Source organism: Agaricus bisporus (genome assembly GCF_000300575.1).
Source record: "Agaricus bisporus var. bisporus H97 unplaced genomic scaffold AGABI2scaffold_13, whole genome shotgun sequence".
Classification (NCBI taxonomy): Eukaryota; Fungi; Basidiomycota; class Agaricomycetes; order Agaricales; family Agaricaceae; genus Agaricus; species Agaricus bisporus.
The window spans coordinates 442,787-470,780 of NW_006267348.1; the positions used below are offsets into that span (position 1 = coordinate 442,787).

Here is a 27,994-nt window from a genome sequence, read left to right on the forward strand (position 1 = left end):
ATTCGTGATAATCAGTACCGATAGAAGCATGTTAATCGTGTGTATTTTTTTTATTTTGCGCCTTGTTGCTGAGCCCCATCTGTATTGTTTGCACCTTCCTTCACACCCTTCCGGTTCTTGTCTCGAGCTCTGATAATGCGGAGACCCGATACATCTGTCTGTCTTTATGGTGGTTATACTAGCTATCTAATAATACATTTCCCGATACTGAAGACTGTCAGAACAGCCCTGAGACTGATTGGTGGATGAGCCATGACTAAGCAGAACTAGTCATGACATTTTGACGTATGGTATCAAACATATGGAGGTAATCACGATCACATCTAATTCTCCCTCTCCCACTATTATATTATCATCAAGGGTCACCTGGATTCCGCCGCTTGCTTTTCTGCAGCAAGTTTAGCCCGTAACCGCATACGCTTCTTCAAACTCGCCTCCAGTGCGGTGGTATCCAATCTGGGATTCAAGAACACATCTTTATCCTCCATTTTGTCACCATCAATTCCACGACAATCCAACATTGATCTTCCAACGCCAACCCTTGAAAGGCTCCCTTCCGACGCTGACGTAGTTACCGTGGCTTCGGCATGTGGAGAGTATTGCCGTTTTTTGACTTCTTTGACACCTTCCCTTGGCTGGTGAGAATATATAGCTTCGCGAATGCTTTTTTCATTATCGTTTAAGCGAGGTTGCTGCTTCGGCAGAAGAAGATATCCGTCGCCTTGATGTGTCATGATTAAATCGGGGTTAAACGGCCCACTGTTCTGTTTGGCGACAGTCATAGGGGGTGCAGGATGCAGGCTAGGTGCCACGTGTGGGTTATCAATCTGGCGTGCTTTTAAATTTACGTGAGTCAGGGTAAGAATAGCCCTTCAAGTGCGAAAGTTTTCGAACCTCGATTGTCCTTAACGTGATCTTTGTCATCGCGCTCCAGGGCTCGTGCCTCAACTAGAAGCCAGCAGTCAGTTTAACGGATACGCGACATGTTCTTTTGTCAAGGGACCCACCTGGCATTTCAGTCTCTAACAAGTCAACTTGTTGAGCTCCTGCGGTCGATGTTGTTGTATTTTGTGGCACATCTTGGACTAATTCAGATTCGCCCTGGAGACTGTCAATTGGGAGTGATGGTTGTTGCTGCGCCAAGGGAGCAATGTCGCCGCAAGCAGAATGAAGGCCACCAGATGTCGAGGGATGGGAAACACCATTCCCCGGAGCAGCTTCGCCCTTGATGAAATAAGAGTCTGAAGAGTTTGAGGGATTAATTATCGATACCCTTCCGAGCGCAAAGTCTCCATGCAGTTTGCCCTCAAACCGATGTTTATCCGTGCGATCTAACAGTCCATCTTGGTCAGGAAAAGCACTTGATATTGAATCCGATGGGCATATGCGTGGAGGGGTACTCGGGTCGTGAGAGCCTTTTGAGTCAGGGCGAAGGGATAATATGTCTCTTTCCTTCTTGAGTAATCGTGAGGTAGCAGCGGCGGGTTTAAGGTGTGTCCTTATGGACTCAACCAACGATCTAGGTCGCGTTCTCTTGGTACGGGCGTCTTTCTCTACTTCAGGTGGGTCAATCGTAGAAGACGCGCAAGCTCCTTCCCGAGCGTCCGACAAGGATGAAACATGACCGTTCAATACTTTCTGCTTCGACTCCAAGCGGTTTGAGATACCAAACGCAGAAAGTTCGGCAGGCACAGAAATATCGTTAACACGACCGTTGCCATTGCTATCTGGATACGATAAAGAAAGACCTGAGTGGTCAATGACAACGCTATTCTGGCACAGTGAATGGATTTAATGAGCTTCATGCGGCCAGCAGTTCGGCGATTACCACATACCTGCCGTTCTTTCCCTTTTCCTGAAGCTGATGTGTATTCGTTGATATCTCCTTTATCTTCAGAGTTGCTCTGCCCTGTAATCCTGAGCGTCGGGGTCCTTAACGGGTTGTTCACAAATGTTGCACTGAAGATAATTTGAGATATTACCTCAAAGTAGATTCGTCCATTCTTTTCTGCCATTCTTTATGCCTCACCAGACCAATATTCGGTGAGGTAGATCTATTCGATTGATGTGAATTCGCGACTCTGCCCTGCTCCCTTAGTGAAGATCCGCGATGATCTAACTGACGAGATGACGGTGCAAGTGAATATGACATTTGAGGATTGTGTTCATGGCTTTCTGGAGATTCAGCCTGCCACCGGACGTTCTGCCTCCGCGTTTGAGGTGGTGGTGAAACATCGCGCGGGCGCTCATACTGTAACAACAACGATATGAGCTCAAAACATTATCGAGCAAGGTCAGTACTCGCCTGCACTACACTATCATATATAAAAAGATCTCGGAAAGGCGACCGGACATAAGAGTAGACCTCTAAAAAGCCATGAGTCATACAAATTGATCGCAACGATGTTGCACTCACCATGTGCAAAATGCTCTGCGTTAACACGTCGGTTTCTTGAATCAAAAGGGGTATCCATGTCCAAAAATTCGGCTAGCAATTTTACCGCGGACTCGGAACGTATATCGATAGCTTTTATCAGAGAAATGATGAGATTGGTCAAAAACTGACTAGGTCAGCTTCACACTGTTAATTGTTGTGCCAAATGAAACACACCTCCACATCAAGACCTTGCCATATTTGAAGTTCTCTGCGCAAAAAGGTAGTAGTCCTTGAAATGAGATCTGGAGATGCAGTGAATTGTGCAGGAGTAGGGTATGGGCGATATTTTGTAAATGAATTGGAGGCGACATGCTAACATGACTTGCGTTAGACCTGGTAATCACAAGAATCAAACGGTTGGAAGGTCATTGACTGAACGACACGTACTTTGGCATACAAATCATGCTTGTATATCCACCTACGAAAAGCAATGGAGAATTCTAGTTTATCCAGCTCGTCAAGCTCTTCATGGCGACGTCGATGTTCGCGATCCCTTCTCCTACGGCGAGCCGCATTCCGTGCTTCTAGTGCAGCCGTAGTCTGGAGGGGAAGTAGCGGTGGCGAGTTAGACCTCAATGGCGTAAGGTAATGTTTACGATAATCGTAACGGGACCGTATGTCATGAATAAGGTAGTCGCCGATAATTTGAGCACAAAGAGGGCAACGACGAGATTGAGCTAGTTATACAATGTTAAAGAATTGCGCCCTGTCGTATCATAGGATGAGTTTACCTGTCCAGATCATCAAGCAGTCGAAGCAAAATTCATGAGAGCAATGAGGGATGACTGTACGGTCCTCCATGGCCTGCAAACAAATGCTGCAGTGGTTTTCAGAGTCATCTTCAGGATCTTCTGGTGTGTCCACAGGTTCTTCTTCAGTCAGTTTCGCCTTTTTGGCGGGCGGACTTGCAGGCGGTGAGTCCAACATATGAGTTGGGAACCAAGTCGAGGAATATTATATAAGCATTATTTCCTTGACGTCACCTTCCTTCATGGCTCAGGCTGCAAAGCGTGTTCTGGTTCTGGCTGGTGAGCTCAAACCCCATTTCTGAACATATCACTACACAAATCATACAGGAGTGGGCAGTACCTCTGGTACAGGCGCAGCTACTGCGTAAGTCTTCGGATTGCACTGGTGTAGACTTTTTCGACTTGAACGTTGACTTCTAGCCGTCGCTTTGCGAAAGAAGGGTACCATCTTGCTTTGTTGTCCCGGCACGCACCACAGCTTCAAGCGCTTGAAGATGAGATCAGCAATTCCGGTGGTCATGTCTGTCTATTTCCCATTCGGATGCTGTTTACTTCTGTCTATAACGAGTGCCTTTTTCTTTCAAGGCGACGACATTCCCATTAAGGTCTTATTCCTATGAAGACATGTCATCAACTTGGGATTTGATACGAGAGACTTATGGCCGCCCAACCTACAACATCCGTGCCGCCATCTTCAACGCGGGCCAATCAGTCTTCAAACCATTCATGGAAATCACGCAGGATGAAATACAGCAGAGCCTTGAAGTCAGCGTTACATCCGCTTTCTCCTTCTCTCGCGAAGCAATTTCCTCCTTCAGTAAAAATGAAATCGAAGAAACTTCGGGTAAACGAGGGACGCTAATATTCACTGGAGCGACAGCGAGTGTCCGGGGAAATACCCTGACAAGTTTACTCGCGGCCGGTAAATTTGGTGCAAGAGCTCTTTCTCAGAGCTTAGCCAAAGAGTTCGGACAAAATAACATTCATGTATGTGTCAATCTGTCCACTTCACATCTTAATTACTAAAATGACAGATCCATGATTAGGTTGCCCATGTAAGTAACGATATTCACAACATCAGATTTCTACTCAAATGCCAAATTGGAACATAATTAAAGGTCATCATTGACGGAAGTGAGTCAACTTTCCCTGTGCTTGTCTTTCCAATTTTAGTCATATTCTTTCCCCCCAGAGATATTGACTGAACGTACACGTCAAGCGTTCAGTTCAAAAGTCGATCAGTTCGATACTAATCAGAACATTCGCCTAAACCCCGAAAGTGTTGCAGATGTACGACATCATCGTACCACAATCTGAGAAGCCGGTATCTGAAATGAAACTTTCCTTTCTAGGCCTTTGCATACTTGACAAACCAAGACCGCTCCGCGTGGACATGGGAATTAGATTGTACGTTAAACGTTAAACTCTCACGTTTAATAACAGCAAAATGACGCAGATCATTAGTACGGCCGGCTCATGAAAGGTGGTAGAAGAATAACTTTCGATTTGTTGGCACAATAATAGGTGACATGAAATTATATTCCCGACGTCGGACTATGTGATTGTTCACCACTTCTCATGGGCGGGACGTACTATGAAAAGTGGTGTTATGTGTGAGATTGTTTCTCTCAATGCGACGAAAAGACTTACAGTCCAATTCCCATGACCATGCAAATATATCCTGCTTGACGAGATACATGTATGACTATATGCCACCCAGCATAAGCGAAAACACCCGCAACCCGAGAACAGGCATACTCACCTTTGCGATGCTGTCTGGACCTAGTCTGACAGCCTCTGGGTCATTGGGGAGGCGATCAGTATCAATGGCTGCAAGGAGTTTGAACGTCAAGAAAGGCTCGACCAAATGAAGTGGACTTACCACCGTCAATGACAGCCTAGTTCGGAGCCATTAATCAAATAGATTGCCTATGATTGACGTTGAATGTGGACTTACATGCGCCACCTAAAGTCACGCATCATTTAATCAACGATCAGTTCGGGATATATGAGTATTACTCACATGAATATTTTCTTTACCGTACGCTTTGTTCAAGCTTTGGGAAAGGGCCCTCAATGCAAACTTCCCTGCAGCAAAAATACTTGTAGTGACATTGCCACGAAGAGATGCAGTAGCTCCTGTAAATATCAACGTTCCCTTTGCGCCAGATTCTTGTTCAATCGTATTCTCCTGGAAAGCAATGATTGCTTGTTTGGAAAACGCGAAAGCACCATTCATGTTGGCTTCAGCTGTTTCCACTATATCCTGCGGAGTGACATCCATGAACTTCTTGAACGCACTGTGACCGACGTTCCAGATGGCAGCCCTGATCTCATATGAGGATCTCGAAAATTTCTGCTTAATTGATGTCCATGCGGCTGTGACGTCGTCGTACGAGTACGAATTCAGATGAAAAGCTGCAGCCTGCAATGTGAACTTTGTATTAGCAACCTCCACCGGGAAGGTGCCGGAAACAGAACATCGTGATGCGCAAGTGCTGACCTCTCCTCCTGCTTTATTGATCTCATCAGATAGCTTATTGATTGCATCGGCTCCTCTGGCCACAATGGCGACAGCATAACCTTCTTTGGCGAATAGACGGCTATGGGATGACCCGATTACTTGTCTATGAATTATTTGTTCATATATCTGTTGACCTACGCAGCGGCAGCTCCAGTTCCACGTCCATTCCCGACACCTGCGCGAGGGAGTCAGAGCACAAGATTGCGGATGAAAGTCAATTACCGGCTACTACTATAACGCTTTTCGGGGTGGTCATGATCAACCTCGACGTCGGCGGATTTCTATGGGGCGATGATCTATGCGTGTGGAAGAGGTCTTTATATGAAACGACTTATTCATGGTTATTAAGCAGAGTTCCGGGACTCACGTCGATATTAGGAATTGATGAGAAATCGCTGGGCTCAGGAGGATGCGGCTGACTAATTGAATTCACTTAAGACGCAATCAACAGGACGTTTGATTATGAGTCGCTGGCCCATTATCGATTTATCCCCCAAGTCAGGGGCAAAAGCTTAGCTACATTCGCACGTATATATTCTTTTCATGTCCTACAACACTATCGTACAGAATCAAGCTGATCATCACCCATTAGTATCTAGGCATCATCGTGGAGGCTCAGGCGTCTGGTAACTCACCTTCTTCAAAGTACCAAAGCTGATTTTTGCCTTCCCATTTACCCCAGATCTTGACGTCGGGGCCTGCACCGTGGTTAGAGAGATCAAGGCTTTTCCGAACATTAGGGACTGAAACTCTGTCCCATCAAGACTATCAGTAACAATGAGGAATCGATGCATAGGATGTACTTACCTGAAGGCATTTTCTACGCCTTCTTCCTGCCAGATGTGCCATATGAATTTCTCTTCAGCACCGATGACATTCGTGTCATTGGCATAATCTCCATCCTGATCCGGAGAAGCATCGACAGAGACGTAGAGTCCTGAAGCAACATTCTTGAGGAGCCAACCGCCAATGACCTCTTCTAGCAACCACTAATTTTTTTTAAGTCAAAAGCAGATAAATTGAAAGTACTAGTTCAACCTTCTGATTATCGCCTCCATGCGGTTCGTATCCGATTACTAGAAATCAGTCAGTAACCTGCTGAAAACCAAGTTAACTTGCAATAACAAAACATACGCGAACGATTATCCTCCCCCGAGAGGTCTAGGACGGCATCCGTGTTTGCAACATTCCTAAGCGTGTAACGATTGCCAGACTTTATTTCGTTGACAGCCATGAGTACTGATGAAAGGAAACTTGAGGCCTCTTTCTTAACCCCGCACCTTTATATATCACTTGCCTATCCAAGGTGGAGTACGATAATCTCATCTGTACACAAAACAGGTATTCTCGTTCTATGAAGAACCGATGACGACTCGTGACAACACCGCCGGTTTTACTGATTTAATGATTGTAGCTATTATTTTCCTGTAGTATCTCCTCTATCCCTGGATTTTGTTCAAAGTATCTCAGCCAATTCCTTCGGATTCAGATTCTGTTGTGCATCCTGGTTCAATCAGGCCGAGGGGAGATGAGGCAGTTGAAGTCATCAAAGAAAGGTACTGATGCGGACATGGTGTTCTGGCAGCTTGAATGCTCAGGTCCGCCGACGTTCAAAGCCTAAAAAGGATGGATCTCCGGTCATACCTATTTTTACAGCTGATGTTATACGACGTGCCCGGCCGTTCTGGAGCTTTAAAACGGTCTGGCACGTCGTATGACCTACTGCGATCAATTTTTTCATGTCTGATGTTCATTATGAGTAGTACAGATAGATAAAAGATATCAAGTAGGAGATGTGCTACTACTCTACTAGTGAGATTTGATGACGAGAATCGGAGCCTGGAAGTTCCAACGACGGTACGACTGTGTAACTCCGGCAGTAGCTAGCCTGCGACTCTGAAAGTAGCCAACGCTTTGTGTGACTTTACTTGAAACGAATACGCGAACCGAACAGGTATACGGTGTGATATTCACAAGATGAAGGAACAAGAGACAGAAACTAACCAAGTATCACCCTCTACCTTCATACCCATTCGACGTCTACAGCTCCAGCGCTCCGTTGAATGTGCAAAGATATCATACAGTCCTCCATTTCTACTGATATTTATTTCCCTTTATACCTCCTTCTCTTCGTTCGCGGTCCAACGTCTTCTGAACCTCGCCTCTTATCTATCATATATCACCACTGGACTCTCCATCTCTACCTGTCTCCCGAGGCTAAGGAGCCCGAGAGCCGTCTCTTTACAAAAGATATTAAGACCGGCATACACCCTTAATTTCGGAAAGAAGAGGGCATTCCGTCATCAATGCAAAATCAATTTACAGCGACCCCCATCGCGTTTCTAGAAATATCAGACTGAAAGTATTGAGTGTTGAGTAGGTGTTGAAACAGTTCAACCCTTGCTATTTGAAACTAGTTTGCTGGTTCGATCTAGAGTCCGACGTGAATTTATTTTTGACGTCCGAGTTTACCGTGTACATATCTCGAGAATTTAGTCGCTTTTCTTCTCCCACCAGCGAAACGGCGGTCAGGGTTTGGCAAATATCTCGAGCTTAGGAGTGATTCTAGTCTTCCCGCCGAGGCATTGTCGCACTTCGCAGCTGAATTGAATACGACCGAGATCCCCGGTACCAGCGCGCACCAGGTGCTTCTGACTTGAACGTATCATACAGTGAAACCAATCTCTTTATTCTCATTCATTGATGATTTCATGCCTCTAGTGGCAGTGATTTCTTTCAATTTTTTTTCTCTACTCAAGACGATGTCGATTTTCGCCTCCATGACTTCTGCATCCTTCATCTCGCAAAGTGCTTCTATGTTCAATACGGCCGAGCCTCTATGTCGACAAATTATCCCTTGACCGCTTCGGCGAGGTTGTGATACCGTCATCACGAGTAGTACCTTAGATTTCATGAGCTAAGTATATCGTTATAGGAGAAGAGATGGTTGACTAAGTTCCTCCTTCCTCTTCGGCAGACCGGAAGAGTGGGGACCATTATTTGTCAGCCTGACGAGCTTAGAAGTGTTCGATCGGAGCTCGGAGATAAGTGAATGTGCGTTCAACTTCTTTCGGCTCAATGGCACGGGTTCGCCGCCACTTTGTTCCTAATAAAACTTGGGGAGCTTGGAATTTTCCGGTGATATTCCCGGCCTGAGGTCGAAGTGGCTTGGTTCAAGCAAGTTCCATACTCGCGGCCGGTCGGATTTTCCCCTTATTAAAAGGGGTTAAGAGTGCTTATTCGGGCATTCCTGTGTAGATCATCACTCAGCCCGCCCACCTATAATCATCTAGGTGCCCACGCTCCATCTTGCTGGAGGAAGATCGAAGATTGTTCTCGGCCCTTTAGAACTCCGGAACTGTGGGGAACTTTTCAAGTCCTCGTTCCTTAAAGTTCTGATGTATTATGACCCCGAAATTGATCAAATACCAGCCAGCACCTTCTGCATTCTCACAAGTTGAAGTTTCCCTAACAGCATTAAATACTCTTGTGTTCGTGGATTGTACTACTATCAAGCCTGGTAATCAGCAGTCTAACCGAAATTCCACGTGTAGTGACACCAGCTATATTATCTCAGATTACGTCTTTCAAATATTTGAACTGGCGGAGGAAGTACTCTATTCGAAGCGGACAAACACATCCTCCAACGTCGCATTTCCGAACGGTGACCTTTGCTTTTCAGTCATCAACCCACTCCCTGGCGCATAAGCAATACATTATTGCAAGTTCCTCGAACAATTACAAGCAAAAAAAAGCACTTTACTTAAGTCACCCCCGGGTCTAAGTTTCGCGACTAGGACTTGTTAAAATTACTCTGCCGCAACGCGACCTGCTTCCTTCCTCTTTGGGCCATGGCCACATGGCACCCCGACTGACTCAAGAAATTCGAGATGGTCAGGCCCTACGAAGAAAGAAATTAGCACTCAGAATTGTCTAACCCGGAACGTTTGTAGTTGCTCTAGGAGTAAAAATATACCAGATGATCTTCTCATCGGACCGCGTGAGGAAGGGGGCTTACTACCTGAGATACGAGGAGCCCGCGGCGGGCTATAACCAAGTTGTAGTACGCGTCGAGCTGAAATGAGCCCGCGTGATGTCATCGTGATCCTCATTTGGTCCGCTCCATCCCGCGTTGACGTTGAGCCCTTGTCAAAGCACGCGTCATTATTAAAATAGCGGCCAGCCTACATACGTGAGTGCATCTCATATTTGCTGTGCCTTTCATCGAGTCAATGCCATAACATTCGACAGAGTTGTTCAGCCTTTTGATCGATTCTACTAGTAGGAGAAGACGGTGTAATGTTCAAACTCGAGCTACGACAACGACCAATTATAATCCTCACCAGTGGCAGAAAATCAAAAGAGAAACTATAAGCCTCGTCGGAGAACAGTGTATTATGCGGTTTCGAGTTCAAGCCACTGGATCTGCTCAACTGGGAAATCTTTCTGTATCTCTCTCTCTCTTATTGTGAGGGTCTTTATACCTTGATCGAAACGAAACAATCGATCATGATCGAGTATTTCGTTGAAATGCGGATGTAGTCATCACTTTCACCTCACGCAGTCTCACACTGACACACAAGGCTAGGCCAAGATGGACTAAAAAATCCAGTATGACACTAAAAAAACGTGTCAACAACAAGGTTCTTTTCATTGTCCTTGAGTCATTTGTTAGTCATTGTTCCGGAATCAATTCAATACAAATCAGTTTTAAATCATCATTCAGGAACAACACGAGGGATTTAGTGGAGTCACGATACGTACATGCATGCACGATAATTGACTAAAGTTACGAGTTCAAACTGCAATGAGGCTCATTCATTTTCATGTAACAACCTCTTATCTATAAAATACAGTCACAAAAAGTTAAATTCAAGCCTCGGCATCGTTCACCAACCCGAATAAAGTGTGTATGTAGTACATTTGACGTCAGAACTAAACACGTTCACTCATATATACTCATCAAGTGTTTGACCGTGACAACAGACATTAGTACATCATACATACACACGTGAATTCAATTTTTTCGCGCTACTGTCATAATTTTGATACAACGAGTTTGTTATCCGATATCGCGAAGGGTTCATTCATCCGAGTAGGCGTTTAAGAGGCAATTTCTGGTGGACTTACCGGTTCTTGGTTTGGTTGAGGGTTGTTTGATGAGTCTAGTACGATTAGGGTTCAGGGGTACCTTAATACCGCAAACTTAGACTCGTGGTGTTCACGCATGGAAAGTCTGATGATGATATCCGCGTATACATTCAGAAAAACAATAAGAAAAACAACAACAACAATAGATGGTGTAAATACAACACACGGGCAGTATAAGAAAAAACAACAATCGGAACACGTCCTTGAAAAAAGAGGGAAGCTAAACTGCAAAAGGGTACTATGTCAATCAATCCATGGACCACGAGGTAAAAAAGGTGTGTGAGCTCGTGTGATAGAAAAGGTGATTAGTTTACGTCGTTCATTCAAGCTGTCAAGAAAAGCACGCTATCAGTCAAAATGCAAAGATCGAATAATGGATTCTAGCGACATACGGCGTTCGATTTTCCAAGTTTGATGAACACCACTCCAAGTTGACCAAATGATTATAGGGTTGCCTGGGGTGGGATCACCGTGGTTGGAAAGGTCAACGTTCTGATGGGTGTTGGGAACGAAAATTCTATATAGAAAAAAAGTTAGTAAATGGCGGGAGAAGAGTTCGGAAGAAGCAATGATAGTGTGAAATGGAAGCGAGCGTCGACGAAGAACAAGAAAATTTTCAACTGACCGAAAGTTGTTTTCGTCCATGGCGTCACGCCAGATGTGCCACTTGAACATTTGTGTATCGGCAACAAGTTTAGTGCCATTGTTTGGATTGCCGTCGATACCGAGGTATTTGCTTGAGGAGACTGAACGGATGGACCAAGCGTCACCTTCCCAGGTAAACGTCCATTGTTGGTTCATGCCACCATGGTAGGGGTAGCCAATGACTATGTGGAGTGGCTCAGTGAAAGAAACCAAATGGACAGCGAGAGAACGTACTGGATCGGTCGTCGACGCCTGAAAGGTCGAGGGCGTTACCGGCTTTGACATTGGTGATTCTGTATGATTGACCAGAGACGACTTCAGAAGACATGGTTTAAGACGAAGAGGAGTCTAAGGACGATTGGGTAACGGGCTGAGGCTTTTATAGGCGGGAGGCGGGAGGTAGAAGCGTGTTTATGTCATGACGAGTTTGATGAATTTCTAGCGCGTTCCAAACGTCAAAGCATTCGTGCATCGTGCCTCCGTCATTGGGCCGTCATTCTGCAATGGAACAAAGAGCGCGGAAAGTGCCGAGGGCAGGCGTGGGAAGGGGAGATTACATAATAGAGAGTGGGCTTGGAGGAAAGAAGCAGCTGCAGCGGCCATCGAGACGCCCCATCGCCCGTCCTCGAGCTCGACGCGCACGAGCCATCCCCCGCAGTGTCCCCCCCGTGTCCCCGTGTCTCCTCCCCTCGTTCAGTATGCCCGCGCCCAAAGCTGGCCCTGCCCTCTTCCTCGGCATAGAACTGTCCACGGACCAACTCCGCGCATCCATCGTCGACGAGAGCCTCGAGCTTGTCGGTGTCGAGAGCGTCGACTTTGACACCGAACTCGACTACCAGTGCGTTCTTCCCGCTTACCCACGCACCCTGCTCCGCCACTGATCTGCTGTCGATCGCAGGACACAAGGCGGCATCTTCACGACCCCCGGCGATGCATTCACTACTCCCGTCGAAATGTGGATCAAGGGCCTCGGTAAGTCCTCCTTTTCGCCTCGACCGCCCACTTGAGAGAGCCCTGTGACGGTCTGCTCATGCACGTGACTGCAGATCTTTTACTCGCAAAACTCGCCCGAAACCACGACCTCGCCCGCGTCAAATCCATCGGCGGTGCTGCCCAGGTACGCTCTCTCTACGTTTCTCACAACGTAGACTGACCCCGACACAGCACGCGCTGGTCTGGTGGAAGTCGACCACGGTGCCCTCTCTCTCTTCGCTAGATCCCAATTTACTGCTTCACGAGCATTTCTCGGCCCATACCTTTTCTTTACCCAATACCCCTGTCTTCCAAGATACCGCATCACATGCCCATGCCCTCGTCATCGAAGATCTCCTCCTCGGCCCCGAAAGAATGGCTGCCCGAGTCGGAACCGCTGCCACTCCCTCCATGGTCTCTGCACAGCTTCTCCGTGTCCGCGAAACATGGCAGCAGGAAGTCTGGGCCCGTACCGGTCGAATCCAGCTCGCTAGTGCCTTTCTCTGCAGTCTGCTCTCTGGAAAATGGATATCCATGGGAGAAGCCGAGGCGTGTGCCACCGGAATGTGGGTTCACGCAAATACCCCTGGAAGCCAAGGCCACTGGGACGAAGGCGTCCTCGATATCGTAGGCGGAAGCAGAGAGGAAGGTCGTCGAGTCCGAGGTTGGTTAGGCGACGTAGACACCTCTGGAGGAGGAAGACGTGCAGGAAATGTATCAAGATACCTCGTGGAACGATACCGTTTTGACCCAGGTATTTATACTTCCGCCCTTTTCCGCACTTCCGCTCTTCACTCATCTAATGATCGTAATAGAGACCCTGGTGGCTCCATTCACATCTGACTATTTGGCAAACTACCTTTCTCTATGTCCCTCCCCAAATGATGCAATACTATCTTTTGGTCCCATGGATATGTTACTTACCCCCGCACAACATTATATGCCTACACGCTTGTATAATCTATTCCCCCATCCTGCACAAGACTCCGGTGAAAAACGGAGATACATCGCTGTGCTCTGTAGCAGGTTTGCCCCCTTTCCGTCCCCACTTTCGTGATGAGATCTGAAATCCATTTGTCTGTTTCTTTTTCCTTTCTCTCTTTTCTTCCATTATTTCCCGAATTAGGAATGCTGATGTCCCCCGTGCTTTGGTGCGGGATATGTACACAAAAAGTTGGAGTGCATTTGATCGTCTGGTTGCTATTGTGCCTCCCGGCGGATCTATCGGGTGAGGATCGTTCACATCATTCTTGACATATGCCCCTATTTCCAATTTGAACCTCTTCCGCCTTTGATCTACATTCCAATCCTCTTTTTCTGGCAATCGATGACGCACACGCTTTTTTTTTTATAAATTCAATTGATACCCCTCGCTAACAATGTTTTTTTTTCCAGGCTCGACGACAAGTTGTTTAGCTTTTGGCATTTACAGGCCGATAGCTATCCTTATTCCCATGTGAAAGGGATATACCGATTCGAAACTGGAGTCAAAGTCAACGAATTTAGGGATTTGCGAGCGAATCCGAGATGTTTACTTGAGAGTCAAGTTCTCTCATTTCGTGTTAAATGGTCGCATATGCTCGCAACAGGAGCATTAGGATCTCCTAGACGTTCCATCAATGCCAATACCAGTGGTTCCAATAATCCACAAACGCCACCACCCTTTATATCATCATCATCCAATCGAGCTTCGACACCGTCTTCAACGAGTACTCCTTCGAATATGCTTTCGATTCAGCAGAGTTTGGGACTTTTGTTTGATCCGTATGACCATTCGTCTTTACCGACTAGGATTATAGCGACTGGGGCTGCGGCGAATTTTCCGTCGATAGCGAATGTCGTGGGGGATATATTTAATGCGCCGGTGTTTGTGCCGAATACGCAGGTGGATTCGGCGCAGATTGTACCGCATAGGAATGCTCCTGTCGTTGGGTTTCCTGGACGTGCTGCTTTGGGTGGAGCGTATGTTGCGAGATGGGTTTGGGGGAAGGAGAGAGGGAGTGGGAGTGGGAGCGGGATGGGAGGAGGAGGTGGTGGGGGTTTGGGTGCGTTTGAAGATGAGATTAGGAGGTTGTTGCAGAAGAGGTGGATTGCTACTGGTGGTGTTCCTTTGAGAACGAATGTGGGTGGTGTTACTGCTGTTGGTCAACAAGGAGGTGGTGGGATGGCGTCGAGTGGTTTGTTGGGTTTGGTTGCTGGTGCTGCGGGGTTGTTGAATCCTGGAGGTGGTGCTGTTTCTGGGAATAGTGGTGCGAATAGTGGGTCGAATACGCCTTTTAGTTCGAGATCGGTGGGAGCTACTTTGATTGAAGAGGAGGAGGAGGAATTGGCGTCGAGTAATAATGGGATGATGTATGGATTGGGTATTTCATCATCATCTCCCTCTGGTGTAGCGCATGATCCGGCGATTATGGCTATGGGTGTTCAAGGACATCATGCCTCTACAGGAGGATATGGTGGTGGTGGTGAGCGGATGGGGATGAGGACATCACATACGGGATCATCATCGACTTTGGATACGCTTGGGTCTGTGGGGAGTGGTTCGGTGATGACGAATTCGACGACGTATACGACTCCGGATATTACGAGTTCGTTGAGTATGGTTGGGTTGAATATTAACAACAACAGTGGGACGATGTCGAATGGCCTTTCTAGTCCAGGACAACCAACTACGAATAGCAATGCGAATTCGACGACAACGACGACGACGAATCCCACTCCGTTGACACCGGTTGTGGCGTTACCGACTTTGGATTCGGAGACGCAGTTGGGATTGGCGAAGGTGGCGGAGGCGGATACGGATGCGTTTTTGAGTTATGCGGCGATTGTGCCCGAGTTTTGTAGATTGGAGGGGATGTTGATTAAAGGGATTGTGTAGAGGAAGGAGGAGGAGGTGAAAAATGTAAGGGAATTGGTGAATCTTTTTTGGTTGATTTTATTCCCTTCTTATATATACCTGTTTTCGAGAAAAAAAAAAGAGGGTCTTTTTGGTTTTTTTTTTCTAGTTTTTTTCTTTTTTTTTGGTTTGATTTGGATACTGTTAGTCTCTCGAGATTGATTGCTGTTAGCTTTGCTGTTTGCATTTTTAACTATCAAAATATATATAAAGGGTATCTCTTTGGAAACATGTTCTGTTGATCGTGTTTTGTTTGTCAAATTTGTTTATTTCTTTAGCTATTCTAGTTTACTACCCTCGTTTCGCTTTCAACCCATCCCACAATATCATCAACATAACCAATCCAAGTCCAACCAACCCAATCTGCAACCCAATATAATTCATCATCCCGACTTTGACACCACTCCCACCCCAAATGGCACCCGTCACACGACCCGTGTACATGCTATACTGAATCGCCAAAGATACCCACCCATTCCATTCTGGTGGTAATTGTTTACTTAATAGACTCACAGGTGTGGTACTAGCGATGTTAAAACCCAAAGCTACACCCCACCAACATATAAAGATGCTACCGTAATTGAGTTTGGAAGTACGAAGGAGAGAGAGGAAGACGAGTGAGGCTGAGAGACCGAGAGAGGCACCGAATAGGAGGGTGAGACGGTCGGAGATTCGACGGGTGAGGAAGATGTTGAGGATGAGGAAGGGGAAACAGGATATACCGCCTAGGGCTATGAAATTACCTGAGGCGGTTGGGGACCAGTGGAATTGGGGGGTGGAGGAACCGAAGACGGGGAGGTTGGCTTCCCAGGCGCCGAGGATGAAGAAACAGGTCATGGCGAACCAGCACATGCAGGATAGGACGCCGATTTGGGTTAGGGACATTTTGTATTTGGGGGTGGGGGTGTTGGTGGTGGGAGGGGGAGGGGGAGGATAGGTGGGGATGGTGTCTTTGGTGGTTGGGTCGGAGGTTTTTTCTTTGTCGTCGTCGGGTGAAGGAGTGTTGGTGGTTGGAGTGGATTCGGTGAGTGGTTGGGATGGTGGTTGGGAGGTGTATCTAGCGTCTTTGGGTACGTCGACGAAAAACAATCGGGTGCACACCCAAAAACAACACCATACCGCAGCCATAACCCAACTCGGACTCGTAAATCCATTAAAAACAGTATTCCTAAACCCAACCTTATACAACAAACCTCCGGCAAAGGGACCTAGACTCATACCGAGTCCTTGACCTACGACAAGGAAACTCGCGAGAGTGGTTCTGCGACGGATACCGACTATACGGGCGTCGGAACAATAGCGTTTGCAGTACATCCACATAGTGAAACCGAAACCGTTGATGATGCGACCGATGAGGATGAGGTAGAGCCAAGAGGTTTGGTAGGCGCAGGCGTAGAGGATATGTCCGAGGATCATAGATGCGCAGCTGATGTTGAGAGGTAGGGTATAACCACCTGCGAGTATTGAGTTATACTAGTACTTGGAGAAGCGATATTTTTATTTTACCTTTGTCATATCGTATGATGGGAATCAATGCGAGTGCTGAGATTGCAGTTGGAATACCGATGACGATACCAGAAAAGGTCGAGTCTCCACCGAGGCGGTTTGCATAGTCATTGGACGACGAGACAATGATGAAGAAAGAAACCTAAATAGAAAAAGATCGATGTCAGATATTGGATTTGCTATTTTTGGGAAAAGCCAACTTGAAGAAGACAGTTGCAGATGACTATGATGCTGAGGGATGATTTCTTAGGAATCCGGAGTTCCTCTGGGTCTATCGAGGTGGCACTGAGTCTATCATCGTCGTCTGCTGGTGGTTGCATTGAGAAAGAATCGAGTCATTGCGTGAGAGAGATGAACCGGGTGTTCTGCCTCGCCCGAGTCACGAGGCCGGAGACATCCCAAAAAGGCAGGTGACCGGAGGGGGTATATAGTGGCCTAGGAGGGCGGGCGTCTTGCATCCTTTCCACCATGATAGACGACGATATCCAGTATCTGGGATCCAGGCTCGCCGCCAGAGACAACCCGCTCTATCCGCACCGCACCCTCACCGGTAGGCTCTTATCGCTTTCTCTCGCCCATCCAGCCCTGATGGCGGGCGACCAGGTGCTGCCTTGCATATCGAAAAGTCTGACGGTACCGAAGCGTATTCTTTGACTTACGATAGACAAAATTCAGCAACGGTCTATATCGGCCGTCGGCCTGGTAATGAGTCTGAGTCTCGCACTCTCGACCAAGAGAAAGGCAGGGCCATGTTCCGCTGTGCAGTCGTGAGTCGCAGACATGCAAAGATTGCGTTCTCAGACAGTGGAAATGTATGCGCCTTTGCCCTTTAATCGTTATCCATCTCCATCTCGCTAACGCTCCCTAGGTCTATATCATTGATCTTGGCTCACACCACGGCACTCATGTCAGGAAGCCGGGTGAAACCTCTTCTAAGATGCTGGAGCGTGACTTACCCACAGCCCTCTCTGATGGAGACATTGTCACTTTTGGTAAAACAGTAGGCAGGAATGAAGAGGTGGTCAGACCCATCGTCGCTCGGGTCCAATTAATTCATGGATCCCCATCGACTTCCCCCATCAAACCCTTGGTCGTTCCAGATTCTCCTTCCGTGGCTAATAGGTCTCACACCGGCCGCTATGGCCTCCGTTCTCCTTCATCATCCTCCTTGGATGAACCTTATGACGGCCAATCAGACTGTTATTCATCTGTCGAAGAAATCTTTCCCCCGAGCCCTGCAAGTGCACCTATACCTGATCCCCCGCAAGAAGAACCCAAGCCCGAGTTTTATTTCGGTCGAGCTATTGAAGCAATCAAACGTTTACTCCCTCCTTCTGTCCCCCTTGCCGCATCCTCATCCAACATTCCTGAGCGCAGCGTCTCGCCGAGACTGAACGAACAATCTCCTTACAACTCCCACTCGCCATCTCCAGTTCCAGAGAAACTTCCTTCCCCTTCTGGTCTTCTTACCATCCAGCTTTCTCCTTCTTTGCCTCGTTTCTTCCCAGAGGCAAAATCTTTCAATTTTACCTCGGAATGCTTGAGTCTCCCTCCTCTCCACTTGAATCCCTGGGACGCTTCGCGATCTGAATCTCCCATGGAACTTGCCAGTTCCTCCGCGTCTGTGCCTGATATGGAACCTCCCGCTATCGACCAAGGGGATTTCTGTATTCCTTCCAATTCCATTGTAGAGGACGGTGGAGATCATTTAACAATGGATTTGTATCCGGACCACCAACTCGAGGAACAGCATGAGAATGAGGCAGATGCCGCAGATGGCATTCCCATTCCTCCCTGGCATCTCTCGTTCAACAAGGGGAAGGAAAAAGAGAAGGAGAAGGAAGCCAATAAAGAGTCCGAGCCTATTGACACATCATTGTTCGTTACCAAGTCTGAATACGAGGACCTAAAGACTAAATACGCCAAGCTTCAGGTAAGCGCACTCTGTGGCGATTCGACTATCACACTGACTTGTCTACTGCGCCAGGACGAGATTGGTAATCTCCAAACGCAGCGCCGAAAGTATAAAGCCAAATTCAACTCTAATGTTCATACTGTCACAGACAAATTCCTTGAACTTGAAGATAAAATGAACGACATGGGTACCCAGTGCACTTTGTTCATGGATCAAATCGAGAGTGTTACATATGGGGATGTACCTGATCTTCAAACGCGGATTGATGATCTTTTGGATGAACATGATGCTGAGCAGATGGAGGTTGGCAGATTGAGGACGAGACTCGTAGATTGCGAAGAAAAGGTGATGAGGAAGGAGGAGAAGATGAGGGAGAATATTGAGGAAGTAAAGGAAGGTAGAGAAAGGGTGTATGAGCATTTGGATACTCTGAGAGGTCTTGTTGAAGGTAAAAGATATCATTGTTCTCTCTCGTCCCTTTTATGCTTATTTTGGGTAACAGAAATGAAGACGTTACGAAACACGACTGAGAGAGAAGTCAAAGAGGAAGTTGAGACTCTTCGCCAAATTCGTAAAGCCATCCTCGAAGAGGTTCGCTTTTTGTTTTTTGTTTACTATTGCACTCGTACTCATTTGATTTTTGTCAAATAGGCAAATGCTACAGATTATATATCCGTCAAGCGTAAACGCAGCGCTGAAGATGATGGTGAACAAGATGTTACTGAGATTGATGCCACTTCTGCCACCTTGAACGAATCATGTTCATCGCGACTTTCCGACAGATCTCCTCGCCATAAACGTCCTCGAAGAGTTACTTCGATCCTTGCACAAACTGCGACTGCGGTAACGATGGGTGCTGTCGCTACTTGGGCAGCTTTGGCGTTTTATTAAGAAATGTCGCTTCTACATCATCACCCCCTCTCCTCCTCCCCCTCTCTCGTTATTAAAAGGACTGTTGTAAGTATAAATTGGACTCTCGACCCTTTTCTTTTTCGACGTTCTTTTAATCTTTCGTTTCGTTGATAGTGTATTATCTTTGTGCGATGTACTCTCACCTGCCTCACTCCTTTCCTCGTTTCCCGTTAACCAGAAATTGTTGCTCTCTGCTGTAAATCCCCTATAAAGCCACCGACTCAATGTACTCGACGTAACCCTCAAGGGGTACTCTCTCTCTCTCTCCCCCGCTCTCTCTTTTTTTTTCCTTGTTGTATGTACAGTATGTATAATCATTACGTGATAACGGTGAACTTGTTCTTTTTTAACTCATCGAAGTCGTCCTTTCTGTATGTAAAAACTACTAGTTTTTCTCTCGTTTTCTGATTCCACTTTTCTCGTCCTTTTTTTTTTTTGTGTTTTTAAATTCGAGGGGCCATTAGGGCTTTATTATTGTTTTTAAGTATGCCCATATGTTGAAGTATATTTTTCTACGTAAAATGAATAAGCATGCTTTTTACTTTACCCTCTTTTCGTGAAGTTATGGGGTTGTGTGAAATTCACAACTGGATGCTTTTTTGAGAACTCCTGGAGGAGAGTTGTATAAACTCGTCTCGCAACGAAGAGAATGTTTGTTTTCGTATTTATAAATAGGTCTACCAATGTAGCTGCTGCTGTTACATGCGAAAGAAAAAAAATATGATGATCATTGCAAATATAAGAAGAGTGATAAGTAAAAGAAGATTTCTCAGAAATATGCGTCGGGAATCTAAAACGAGCCTTCAAACAAAAAAAAAAACACCACCATCACCACTCATCCACCCCCAAACCCACAATTCACATGGTATATGAATTAGTTTTGCTGGATTTATTTGTCGAGCCATATTTCTTCTTCATATCTCTAGTCAACTGACGTAGCATCGCGAGCGTAATTGGTTGAGATGGACTTTCAGAGACAGAACGGGAATTCGAACCAGGACCGGGTGTCTCGGTCACAATCGACGTATTGCTAATGAGGCTCGGGGAGGGGGAATGTTGTCGACCATTTATATAGGGTGTGTTTGGTACACTCGCATCAGCAAGTGTTGAAACTGACGTTAGAGACGTTCTTCTGCGTTTGGCTTCTGGTCTGAAAAACCCATTCGTCAGATGTGGGGTCATGTGAAGAAGGAGAAAAGTCAAAACGTACGAAGCATCAGTCTCTTCAGACGTTTCTCGACGTTTTGGCGACCTCCGCACACTCATATTCAGAGCCAGATTCAAATTCATCCGGAATGATTGGATTGTAGTTTCAAAAAGCTCAGATGCAGCTTTAAGATCGACAAGAGGTATATGTTGTCTTTCTTGGGGTTTAATGTTGGTATGTTTCTCTGTTCGAAGCACCGTAAGTTCGAGAAGATGTTGAATGAATGTTCGGGCAGGGAATTCTATTCAAATCATCTCAGTCACAGTCAGAGAGAACTACATATAAAATCACACCTTGACCAATATTGAAGTGGGATTGGAGGTCTATGGCAATCTTCTCGGTGTCGCCATCATGGTTGACACGAGAAAGCCAGGCGAAAGCCGACTCATATGTAGTACTATGTGCACGGTTAGCGCGAGATCGTTCCAGGTGAACTGTTACACATACTGGCTATCTGAAATGGTGTCGATATCGAAGTTTTCAAGTAGGTCACGTTTGGGTCTTGTCAGCATTGCCGTCACCAGCGAACCCATCTTATTGAGTAAACCAATCGTGGCTTGTACCAAATGGCCATATAGACGCCAATCAACTGGTATATATTCGTCAGTATTTAATGCGGCGCTCAAAAATAGAACCCTCACAGTGACCGCTGGAGGAGCAGTTATCGAGCCATTCAATGAGGAAGTTGCTAAATTCTTCTTCGAAAGTCCTGAAGATTCCTATTCCCAGGAACACTCAGCGATCATTTCATGACATTGGTAAACAAATCATACCTTGAACAGTCGTAAATCTTACCAACTTGCCCTCAAGGTCGAGCTTGAGCTTTTGTAGTGTTTCATTCAGCACTGAATCCAAGTTTGTCGTGGCCGTAATCTCCAAAGTCGCATATCCTGCCAAAACCGATTCGTCTACGTATTTCCTGATCTGGACCATCAAATGCCGTCAAAATCGAACGTGGTGGAGGTTTAGCGGTACTCACTAGGTTGACAAATTCGGCAGCAGGTTCAGCGTTGGATTGATCACCAGTACCCCAATTCAATACAAGTAATGAAGGGATATAGTGACGTTTGGATGAGAGGGACTCGATAATATCCCGGAGTCGAGAGCAGTCATCGAGGACACAATATTTCCTGACGAAAAATGTAAACGTCATGAAAGAATGAGAATTCAAATTTGTAAACGTACTTTTCAAGCTCATCTTGGATGTGATCCGTCGGTGTGCACTCAAATACAATCAGACCAGTACTCAAATCTTCCTTCATCTTACTTTTCTCCTTCCCCTTCCCATTCGACTTGGCTCTCTCGCTATCTTGTGACGCATTTAGATCAGGAAACAACGGAATCTCAAAAATCGATTCCGATGCCCATCGACCAGAGTTGGGTACGTCAAACTTGCGTTCTAACCAGATGGCGGAGCTATCACTTTCGGGATTTAGAGACAACCACACACTCCATGATTTTCGTGTCTTCATCTTCGCCTGGACATACGTTCGAATGAGGTTGAGATACGAACTTTGAGCCCATAACTCTTGATTTTCTTCTCTTTTCTGTAGTTTCGAGAAGGACCAGTTGAGCTAGCATAACGGCTTAGAGCAGGAATGACATACTTCTTTCAACCTCTTTGCTATCTCCTCATCAGTCCTTCGTTCATGGAACACATCCGAAATCCTCTTCTTTCTCTGTCTTTTCTTGATAGGTGACCCATCCAAACTTCCACTTGTACCTTCACCAGACGTTATCCTCCTTCTTTTCTCCACAGTCCCGGAACGCGCTGACAAGTGAAATTCTTTGAGTGTCTGCAGCGCCTTCTTCGATTTAAGCTTGGCACGATAAGCATCCGAATGTTCAACAGCTTGTACCCATGTCACAATATCCTCTATTCGTTTCTTCCATTTACTCCACGATTTCTTCATCGTCGTTTTATCTCTAAACGCACGAGCTTTAGCATATAACTCCTCCCTAGTTGGAACAACTTCAGCTTCAGCTCCTTCCTCTTTTTCTCCAGCACCTAACCCATTTTGTTTCGGTGATACAAAGTTAGGTGTGGACACCTCAGGAGCCTTTCCTTTATCTTTCCGTAGCAGAGCCGGTAAAAGTGAACCTTGAATATTAACGCCTCTCCTCGGCGAGGAAAAATTCTTCATGGGACCCATGTTTGAGGTACTCGGAGTTGATGGCATATCCAGTGGGCTCAGCGCAGCCAGATTACTCATACTGCCACTCGCACTCGCACTACCACCTACACTCAAGCTCGAACTACCCTGAGGAGTAATAGGCGTAGTCGCACCACTCTGCAGAAACCCTAGAATAGGGTGCGGAGCAGCAGATGCAGATGTAGAAGGTAACGATATCGGTCCATGTTTCTTCAGCGGTGGAGGAATGGTCGGTGAGCCAAGGTTGATGGTGGATTCAGCTATCAAAGGTTTTGGTTTCGGCGCCGGGGGAATCGGCATCGGCACAGGCGGTACTGCAGGTGCGGGAGGGGAAACAGTGGTGTCGATGCGAAGTGGGGGAGTACTTGACTTACGAGGCTTCAACTTTGGAGCTGTGTGCATAGAAAATGCAGACTGCGAACTACCTGCCCTGGGAGGTGTAACAACTTCATGAGGTAGAGGAGCGCCATTCACATTGGCGGTAGGCGGTGGTGTCGCGGCGGTCGAGGGGGTTCGCGATGTATTGTTGAAGAAGTTCGGGATGAATGAAGGAGCAGATGTGTTGAGTGAAGGCTGTGTCGAGGGCGGCGCGGGGAGAGGAGAGGCGGACTTGCCAACACTTTCTGACTGAGGGCGGGATTGAGGCAAGGTTGGCGCACCAAAGAACGATGAGGGTGTTGGTTTTGAATTCGTCGTGTCGCCAACTTGAGATTGAAAAGGGCCTGGTTTCGTGGACGGATTAGGAATGAGGATATAAAAGTACCTCAAACAACGTACTGGGGGCAAAAGTGGAAGCGTTCCCGAAAAATGAAGGTTGTGATACGGAAGGTCCCGTGGGTACATTCTCCTGAAGGGGAGGAGCATCGACCAGAGACTTGCGACCAGATGGCAATGCGGGAGGTGCACTGCCATTGAATGGAGCTGCCTTTCCCAATGAACCGAACATAGGTTGAGGTAATTTTACGTCCGCAACAGGTTCCGATGGCTTGCGCGCTGAAGAGAAAGCATCTCCAAAGACTGACGTTGGCTTCGAAGGGTTGGGTGCACCAAATGTACCACCTCCAAAGATGTTGGTGGTTCCAGTTGAAAGGGCTGCCAGGTCACCAAAAGCTGATGTCGCGACCGAGGGCTGCAAAGCTTGACCAAAGAATGGAGATCGGCCTGGAGGGAGACCAGATGCATTTGTACCTGGCTGTAAAGGAGGCGGTTGAGGTTGCTCTTCGTGCTCAATAAAGTTATCCAGTTCATCCACTTCTTCGAACCTATTTTCCTCTCCTTCGTCATACATCTCCATAGAGTTGTCGAAAACGTCTCCCGGATATACCACCTTGCCGTCGATGATCTCGGGTAAGCCGAGGTCTCCACGAATGGCTTCGATGTCCTCGATCGTGTCTTTCCCGAACAACCGCTCGAGGATACAGGCTACGAGGTATATCATAACCACACTTCCCTGTTCTCGCAACACGCCCGCTAGCTGACCGAAGATCTGCATCCCTTCAGCATCAACAACGAGCGCGGAGGTTTTGGTTATGGGAGCACTCTTGTTTTGGACATGAAGTCTAAACTGTGTCGTGAGTTTGAATACAGGATGGGATGTGATATATTCTGGTATCTCTTCGTGGCGTTCTTTTTGATCGCGAATGTGGATTAACCGATGGTACACTCGCATTTCAAGTTCAGTTGGTGATTCGTAATGGCCACGTTGTTCTTCGTAGAATTCTTTCAAACTCTGCAACGCTGTATTTTGGCAGTCAGAATTAATTGAATGACCGGCAAACTACTGCACGTACTGTTCATAAGTTGCTGCTCCTCCAAAGCAACTGAAAATCCAGTCTTGTCACGTTCAAGGTGCAACGCGAGGATGTGGAAGCGAGCACAGCGATCATGACATTCAATTGCGATAGAACCGAGTTCGTGTTGCAATGTCAAGTCGTTCCGAACGGCTCTGGAGCGATCACGAATGAAGGTATATGTTTGCGAAAAACCGCCACGAGGAAGCAGATCGTGGAATAGGTAGTCCAGAGTTTTCTGTGATTCTTTGTCAACGCGAAGGAAGAGGTGCCAGCAGACTCGTAGTACACACTTTGAGCACCTTCGGCGGCCGTAAGTCTGAAGGGAGGGTTTTGTCACCGGCAGCTCGTTCGTACATTTTGACGGCTCTTTTATGATTTATACGTTTCGTGCCAGGTATCTTGCAAACAGATCAGCGTAGATTGAGATATAAAACTATAGTAAAAAAAGGAACGTACAGTTTCCCATTCGAACAGGTTGTTCTCCCGCTCGCGTCTATATCGCTCAAACCGCGGGCACATATCCATACATGTTCCAACCATAGTGATGGCATCCTCTAAGCGTTTTGGTACTAATGGATCGTCCATTTTCCCCTCAGCTATGGCCTTCTTTCTTTCGACGTCTCGAGCTTTCACCAGCTAATAAGGTCGGCCATGCATATTCAGAAAGATAAAATAGAGGCGACGTACCTCCTGGTAGAACCTCTCTCGTTCTTCTTGAGTTTCAAATTCGGGCTCGTTTATTTCCGGGAACTCAAAATCCGAAGCATAGAGGTCTTCATTGGCATCATCCTGCACATAATCCATTTCCTCTTCCATCTCTGCCGGGGCATCGTATTCCTGTGTTGGCATTACGTCCTTTGGCGCGGTGGTAGCTGTATTTCTCAGCGTTTGGTTCGGGAATGTTCGTGCTCCCCTTCCACGCCCCCTTCCTCTCTGTCCACCACGTCCTCCACCTCTTTCCCATCGCTCCCCGTCCGTGTGGTTGTTCATGGTTGGCCCACTGCTCTTTGATGATGCATCTGCCGAGTTCCACTGCCTGTTTCGAGAATGTGGTCGTCGCGAGCCATTTGGTGCGTTGAATGCTGCGCCTCGTATCCGTGGGCCGTGGTTGTAGGAGGGATTCATCGGGCTCAGCGCCAGGCGCGCTTTCCTCGCAACACGGGGGGCGAGTGAGTTTGTTGTCCATCAGCCCAGAGAACAAACACTATTTGTTTGGCACGAGCCTCCCAATAAAATAACCACTCTACGCCCAGCCATCTGCATCGTGCTCCGCTCTGATGATCTCTTTTACTTTGTACTATGTCTGACAACGTGCTCGGAGTGTGTATTACAGCTTGCTGCGAGGTTTGCGCTGGAATTCTTCTTGATTTTGCTTCCATTCGTATGTGCAGTCCCTCGGTATGTTCAATCTACTAAATAGTGCTGCAGGCCATTCCTGTACCGATATAACAAATTGTTGTTCCTCTTCAAGTACCAAGGATGCCGCAGCACAGGATGAACGACAGCCATTAATTGCTGGGACTGCACAACCTGGGCCACAACCGCCCATGGAAATTATCGTTACAATGCCGACACCAACACTATGAGATCACACGCCAGGTACATTGCACGATCCTTATTCATGAATTTGCCATTAATATTATCCTTCATTAGCCATCCGTCAACGTTCACCACAGCGCTACTATTACCGGTTTCAATAAATATGTATACATCGGATCTATTCCACTTCCTCAAACGCATAATTGGTCGTTGCAGCTGTTTTAGCGAGTGCGAGCCAGGGTCCCTCCAACAGCCAACTTGGTGCCCCGGAATCAGAAGATAGTGTAGGTGATCTCGAAGCTGTAGAAGATAGCGTAAGTGATCTCGAAGATGTAGAAGATAGTGTAGGTGATCCCGAAGACGTTCTTGAGCTACCACTATCGCATGGCATTGGCGGTAATAATGGTAGGTCCACCCTTGCCACCGGCAGCCTAGGTAGCGGTCGCTCGGACAAGCTCGGAGATTCTGGCGTCCTCCTAAGCCTTTTCAGTTGTCTGAGTTGCCCATCGCAACCATCATCACTAGTCTCCCTTTGCTCATCATCGCTATCCTCGTCTAACAGACGTTTCACCCCTCCGCTCCGGACAAGTTTTAGCCGCAGCTTGTCGTCGGTGAGTAGGATTCGTGCCATGCACGTCACCCATCCGCTTGTCCCTTTCAGTAACCTAGCTGGATCCGAATGGGGCACCAGTATTCGTACAGGAAATGCTACCTTTCCCCTTGTGATCGGCAAACTTCTTACTTCTGGGTCGTCGTTTCCCATGGCCTCGAATGACTGCTCTAGCATCCTCCTTCGCCTCTCAATCCTACTTTGTCTGGCTTCTGGATCCTTTTCTAACTCTATCACGTTATGCATCTCCGTGAACCGTACCTCGCCTTTGTCGGTTATGAGCATACTTCCAAGGTGGGGGAAGTCCAGGATGTATCCAATTTCGACGAGCCTCTCGAACGCTCTCATTACGACGTCGTAATCTCTATATCTGACCCATTGACCTATCATCGGTTCAGTCATGATACCAACGATATTGCCGTCCTCATCTAGGACATGCCCTAACATATCATATGATAGGTTCATGCCTTGTAGCCTGCGATACGCTTTCATAGCGCGATTCAGGAAGCCAAAATCCTGGTCCAGCGTGACCCGGTATACATCTGCCGCCACACAAGTAAGCGCCGACCTACTGCAAGTCATCCAAATATCTTACCAACTTCTCGTCCTTTCCATATTCCAAATCTGAATAAAAGCGCCCCGACTTCATCATAATCGATTTCGGTCTCAGGAATCATCCTCGCAAAAGGTTGTTCTTTGATAGCACTGATGTCCTTTTTCCTTTCCCTCTGCTGAAAACGAAGTGATCTCGTCCTGTCTTTTTTCCTATTCATGTACACCCAATTCGGCGCATCCATTGACCACTTGAAGGTATGGATATAATTTTGCTTCACGATAGTTAGCTTTTGCATGGATCCTTATCAAATATGCGAGGAAGGTAGGACCCACAATCTCTTCTAATGTATCAAAAAAGCGCGGAGACCTGTTCTCCGATTTTTTGAATTGAATCGTTAATTGTTTCTTCCCCTTCATGAAAGTCATAAAC

At 46.9% G+C, this 27,994-nt stretch overlaps 9 protein-coding genes across 9 annotated transcripts; 3 read left to right on the plus strand and 6 right to left on the minus strand.

Annotated features, from left to right (window-relative positions):
* Positions 1–362: 362 nt before the first annotated feature.
* Positions 363–3,060, minus strand: AGABI2DRAFT_181076 (hypothetical protein; the record flags this gene model as incomplete). The annotated part of the gene is made up of 9 exons (XM_006456397.1): positions 363–835; positions 895–948; positions 1,008–1,773; positions 1,836–1,959; positions 1,983–2,251; positions 2,417–2,431; positions 2,612–2,749; positions 2,825–2,977; positions 3,034–3,060. 9 exons carry the CDS (start codon positions 3,058–3,060, stop codon positions 363–365), a joined length of 2,019 nt encoding a protein of 672 aa, XP_006456460.1.
* A 355-nt stretch (positions 3,061–3,415) lies between these two features.
* Positions 3,416–4,884, plus strand: AGABI2DRAFT_195568 (hypothetical protein). Its single transcript, XM_006456398.1, has 9 exons — positions 3,416–3,465; positions 3,514–3,550; positions 3,607–3,706; positions 3,772–4,173; positions 4,233–4,241; positions 4,305–4,320; positions 4,379–4,476; positions 4,539–4,593; positions 4,651–4,884. The coding sequence occupies exons 1-9, from the start codon at positions 3,429–3,431 to the stop codon at positions 4,674–4,676; spliced, it is 780 nt and encodes a 259-aa protein (XP_006456461.1). The 5' UTR covers positions 3,416–3,428; the 3' UTR covers positions 4,677–4,884.
* Positions 4,885–5,173: 289 nt separating this feature from the next.
* Positions 5,174–5,889, minus strand: AGABI2DRAFT_78299 (hypothetical protein; the record flags this gene model as incomplete). Its single annotated transcript, XM_006456399.1, has 3 exons — positions 5,174–5,611; positions 5,690–5,789; positions 5,849–5,889. Coding segments are annotated over 3 exons (579 nt in total), but the record flags the coding sequence as incomplete, so codon positions are not given.
* A 336-nt stretch (positions 5,890–6,225) lies between these two features.
* On the minus strand, positions 6,226–6,963 carry AGABI2DRAFT_195570 (hypothetical protein). Its single transcript, XM_006456400.1, has 5 exons — positions 6,845–6,963; positions 6,749–6,786; positions 6,518–6,699; positions 6,353–6,461; positions 6,226–6,286 (listed from the first exon to the last, which is right to left on the minus strand). The coding sequence occupies exons 1-5, from the start codon at positions 6,942–6,944 to the stop codon at positions 6,227–6,229; spliced, it is 489 nt and encodes a 162-aa protein (XP_006456463.1). The 5' UTR covers positions 6,945–6,963; the 3' UTR covers position 6,226.
* Positions 6,964–10,930: 3,967 nt separating this feature from the next.
* AGABI2DRAFT_188394 (hypothetical protein) lies at positions 10,931–15,512 on the plus strand. The gene is made up of 11 exons (XM_006456401.1): positions 10,931–11,189; positions 11,254–11,378; positions 11,487–11,688; positions 11,741–12,344; positions 12,405–12,478; positions 12,553–12,623; positions 12,671–13,232; positions 13,294–13,504; positions 13,605–13,706; positions 13,874–14,607; positions 14,632–15,512. Exons 4-11 carry the CDS (start codon positions 12,010–12,012, stop codon positions 15,354–15,356), a joined length of 2,814 nt encoding a protein of 937 aa, XP_006456464.1. The 5' UTR covers positions 10,931–11,189; positions 11,254–11,378; positions 11,487–11,688; positions 11,741–12,009; the 3' UTR covers positions 15,357–15,512.
* Positions 15,513–15,629: 117 nt separating this feature from the next.
* On the minus strand, positions 15,630–17,200 carry AGABI2DRAFT_211434 (hypothetical protein; the record flags this gene model as incomplete). Its single annotated transcript, XM_006456402.1, has 3 exons — positions 15,630–16,828; positions 16,881–17,022; positions 17,081–17,200. The coding sequence occupies 3 exons, from the start codon at positions 17,198–17,200 to the stop codon at positions 15,666–15,668; spliced, it is 1,425 nt and encodes a 474-aa protein (XP_006456465.1). The 3' UTR covers positions 15,630–15,665.
* A 146-nt stretch (positions 17,201–17,346) lies between these two features.
* Positions 17,347–20,023, plus strand: AGABI2DRAFT_181081 (hypothetical protein; the record flags this gene model as incomplete). The annotated part of the gene is made up of 6 exons (XM_006456403.1): positions 17,347–17,430; positions 17,484–17,692; positions 17,749–18,813; positions 18,868–19,243; positions 19,298–19,386; positions 19,447–20,023. Coding segments are annotated over 6 exons (2,063 nt in total), but the record flags the coding sequence as incomplete, so codon positions are not given.
* Positions 20,024–20,565: 542 nt separating this feature from the next.
* Positions 20,566–25,985, minus strand: AGABI2DRAFT_122364 (hypothetical protein; the record flags this gene model as incomplete). Its single annotated transcript, XM_006456404.1, has 14 exons — positions 20,566–20,857; positions 20,918–21,155; positions 21,208–21,311; positions 21,362–21,503; positions 21,556–21,633; positions 21,688–21,838; positions 21,894–22,044; positions 22,100–22,461; positions 22,522–23,789; positions 23,845–24,804; positions 24,858–25,095; positions 25,151–25,258; positions 25,317–25,496; positions 25,548–25,985. The coding sequence occupies 14 exons, from the start codon at positions 25,983–25,985 to the stop codon at positions 20,566–20,568; spliced, it is 4,710 nt and encodes a 1,569-aa protein (XP_006456467.1).
* A 132-nt stretch (positions 25,986–26,117) lies between these two features.
* On the minus strand, positions 26,118–27,752 carry AGABI2DRAFT_139212 (hypothetical protein). The gene is made up of 4 exons (XM_006456405.1): positions 27,645–27,752; positions 26,514–27,565; positions 26,289–26,459; positions 26,118–26,241 (listed from the first exon to the last, which is right to left on the minus strand). Exons 1-2 carry the CDS (start codon positions 27,656–27,658, stop codon positions 26,578–26,580), a joined length of 1,002 nt encoding a protein of 333 aa, XP_006456468.1. The 5' UTR covers positions 27,659–27,752; the 3' UTR covers positions 26,118–26,241; positions 26,289–26,459; positions 26,514–26,577.
* Positions 27,753–27,994: the final 242 nt, after the last annotated feature.

Coding starts and splice junctions, on each gene's coding strand:
- AGABI2DRAFT_195568 (XM_006456398.1), top strand. CDS start 3,429: ATGGCTCAGGCTGCAAAGCGTGTTCTGGTTCTGGCTG. Junction 3,551..3,606: donor GGTACAGGCGCAGCTACTGC/GTAAGTCTTCGG, acceptor GTTGACTTCTAG/CCGTCGCTTTGCGAAAGAAG. Junction 4,594..4,650: donor GTGGACATGGGAATTAGATT/GTACGTTAAACG, acceptor GCAGATCATTAG/TACGGCCGGCTCATGAAAGG.
- AGABI2DRAFT_195570 (XM_006456400.1), bottom strand. CDS start 6,944: ATGGCTGTCAACGAAATAAAGTCTGGCAATCGTTACACGCTTAGGAAT. Junction 6,787..6,844: donor GGGGGAGGATAATCGTTCGC/GTATGTTTTGTT, acceptor ACTGATTTCTAG/TAATCGGATACGAACCGCAT. Junction 6,287..6,352: donor AAAATCAGCTTTGGTACTTT/GAAGAAGGTGAG, acceptor TGGGTGATGATC/AGCTTGATTCTGTACGATAG.
- AGABI2DRAFT_188394 (XM_006456401.1), top strand. CDS start 12,010: ATGGAACAAAGAGCGCGGAAAGTGCCGAGGGCAGGCGTGGGAAGGGGA. Junction 12,345..12,404: donor GACACCGAACTCGACTACCA/GTGCGTTCTTCC, acceptor TGTCGATCGCAG/GACACAAGGCGGCATCTTCA. Junction 13,233..13,293: donor ACGATACCGTTTTGACCCAG/GTATTTATACTT, acceptor TGATCGTAATAG/AGACCCTGGTGGCTCCATTC.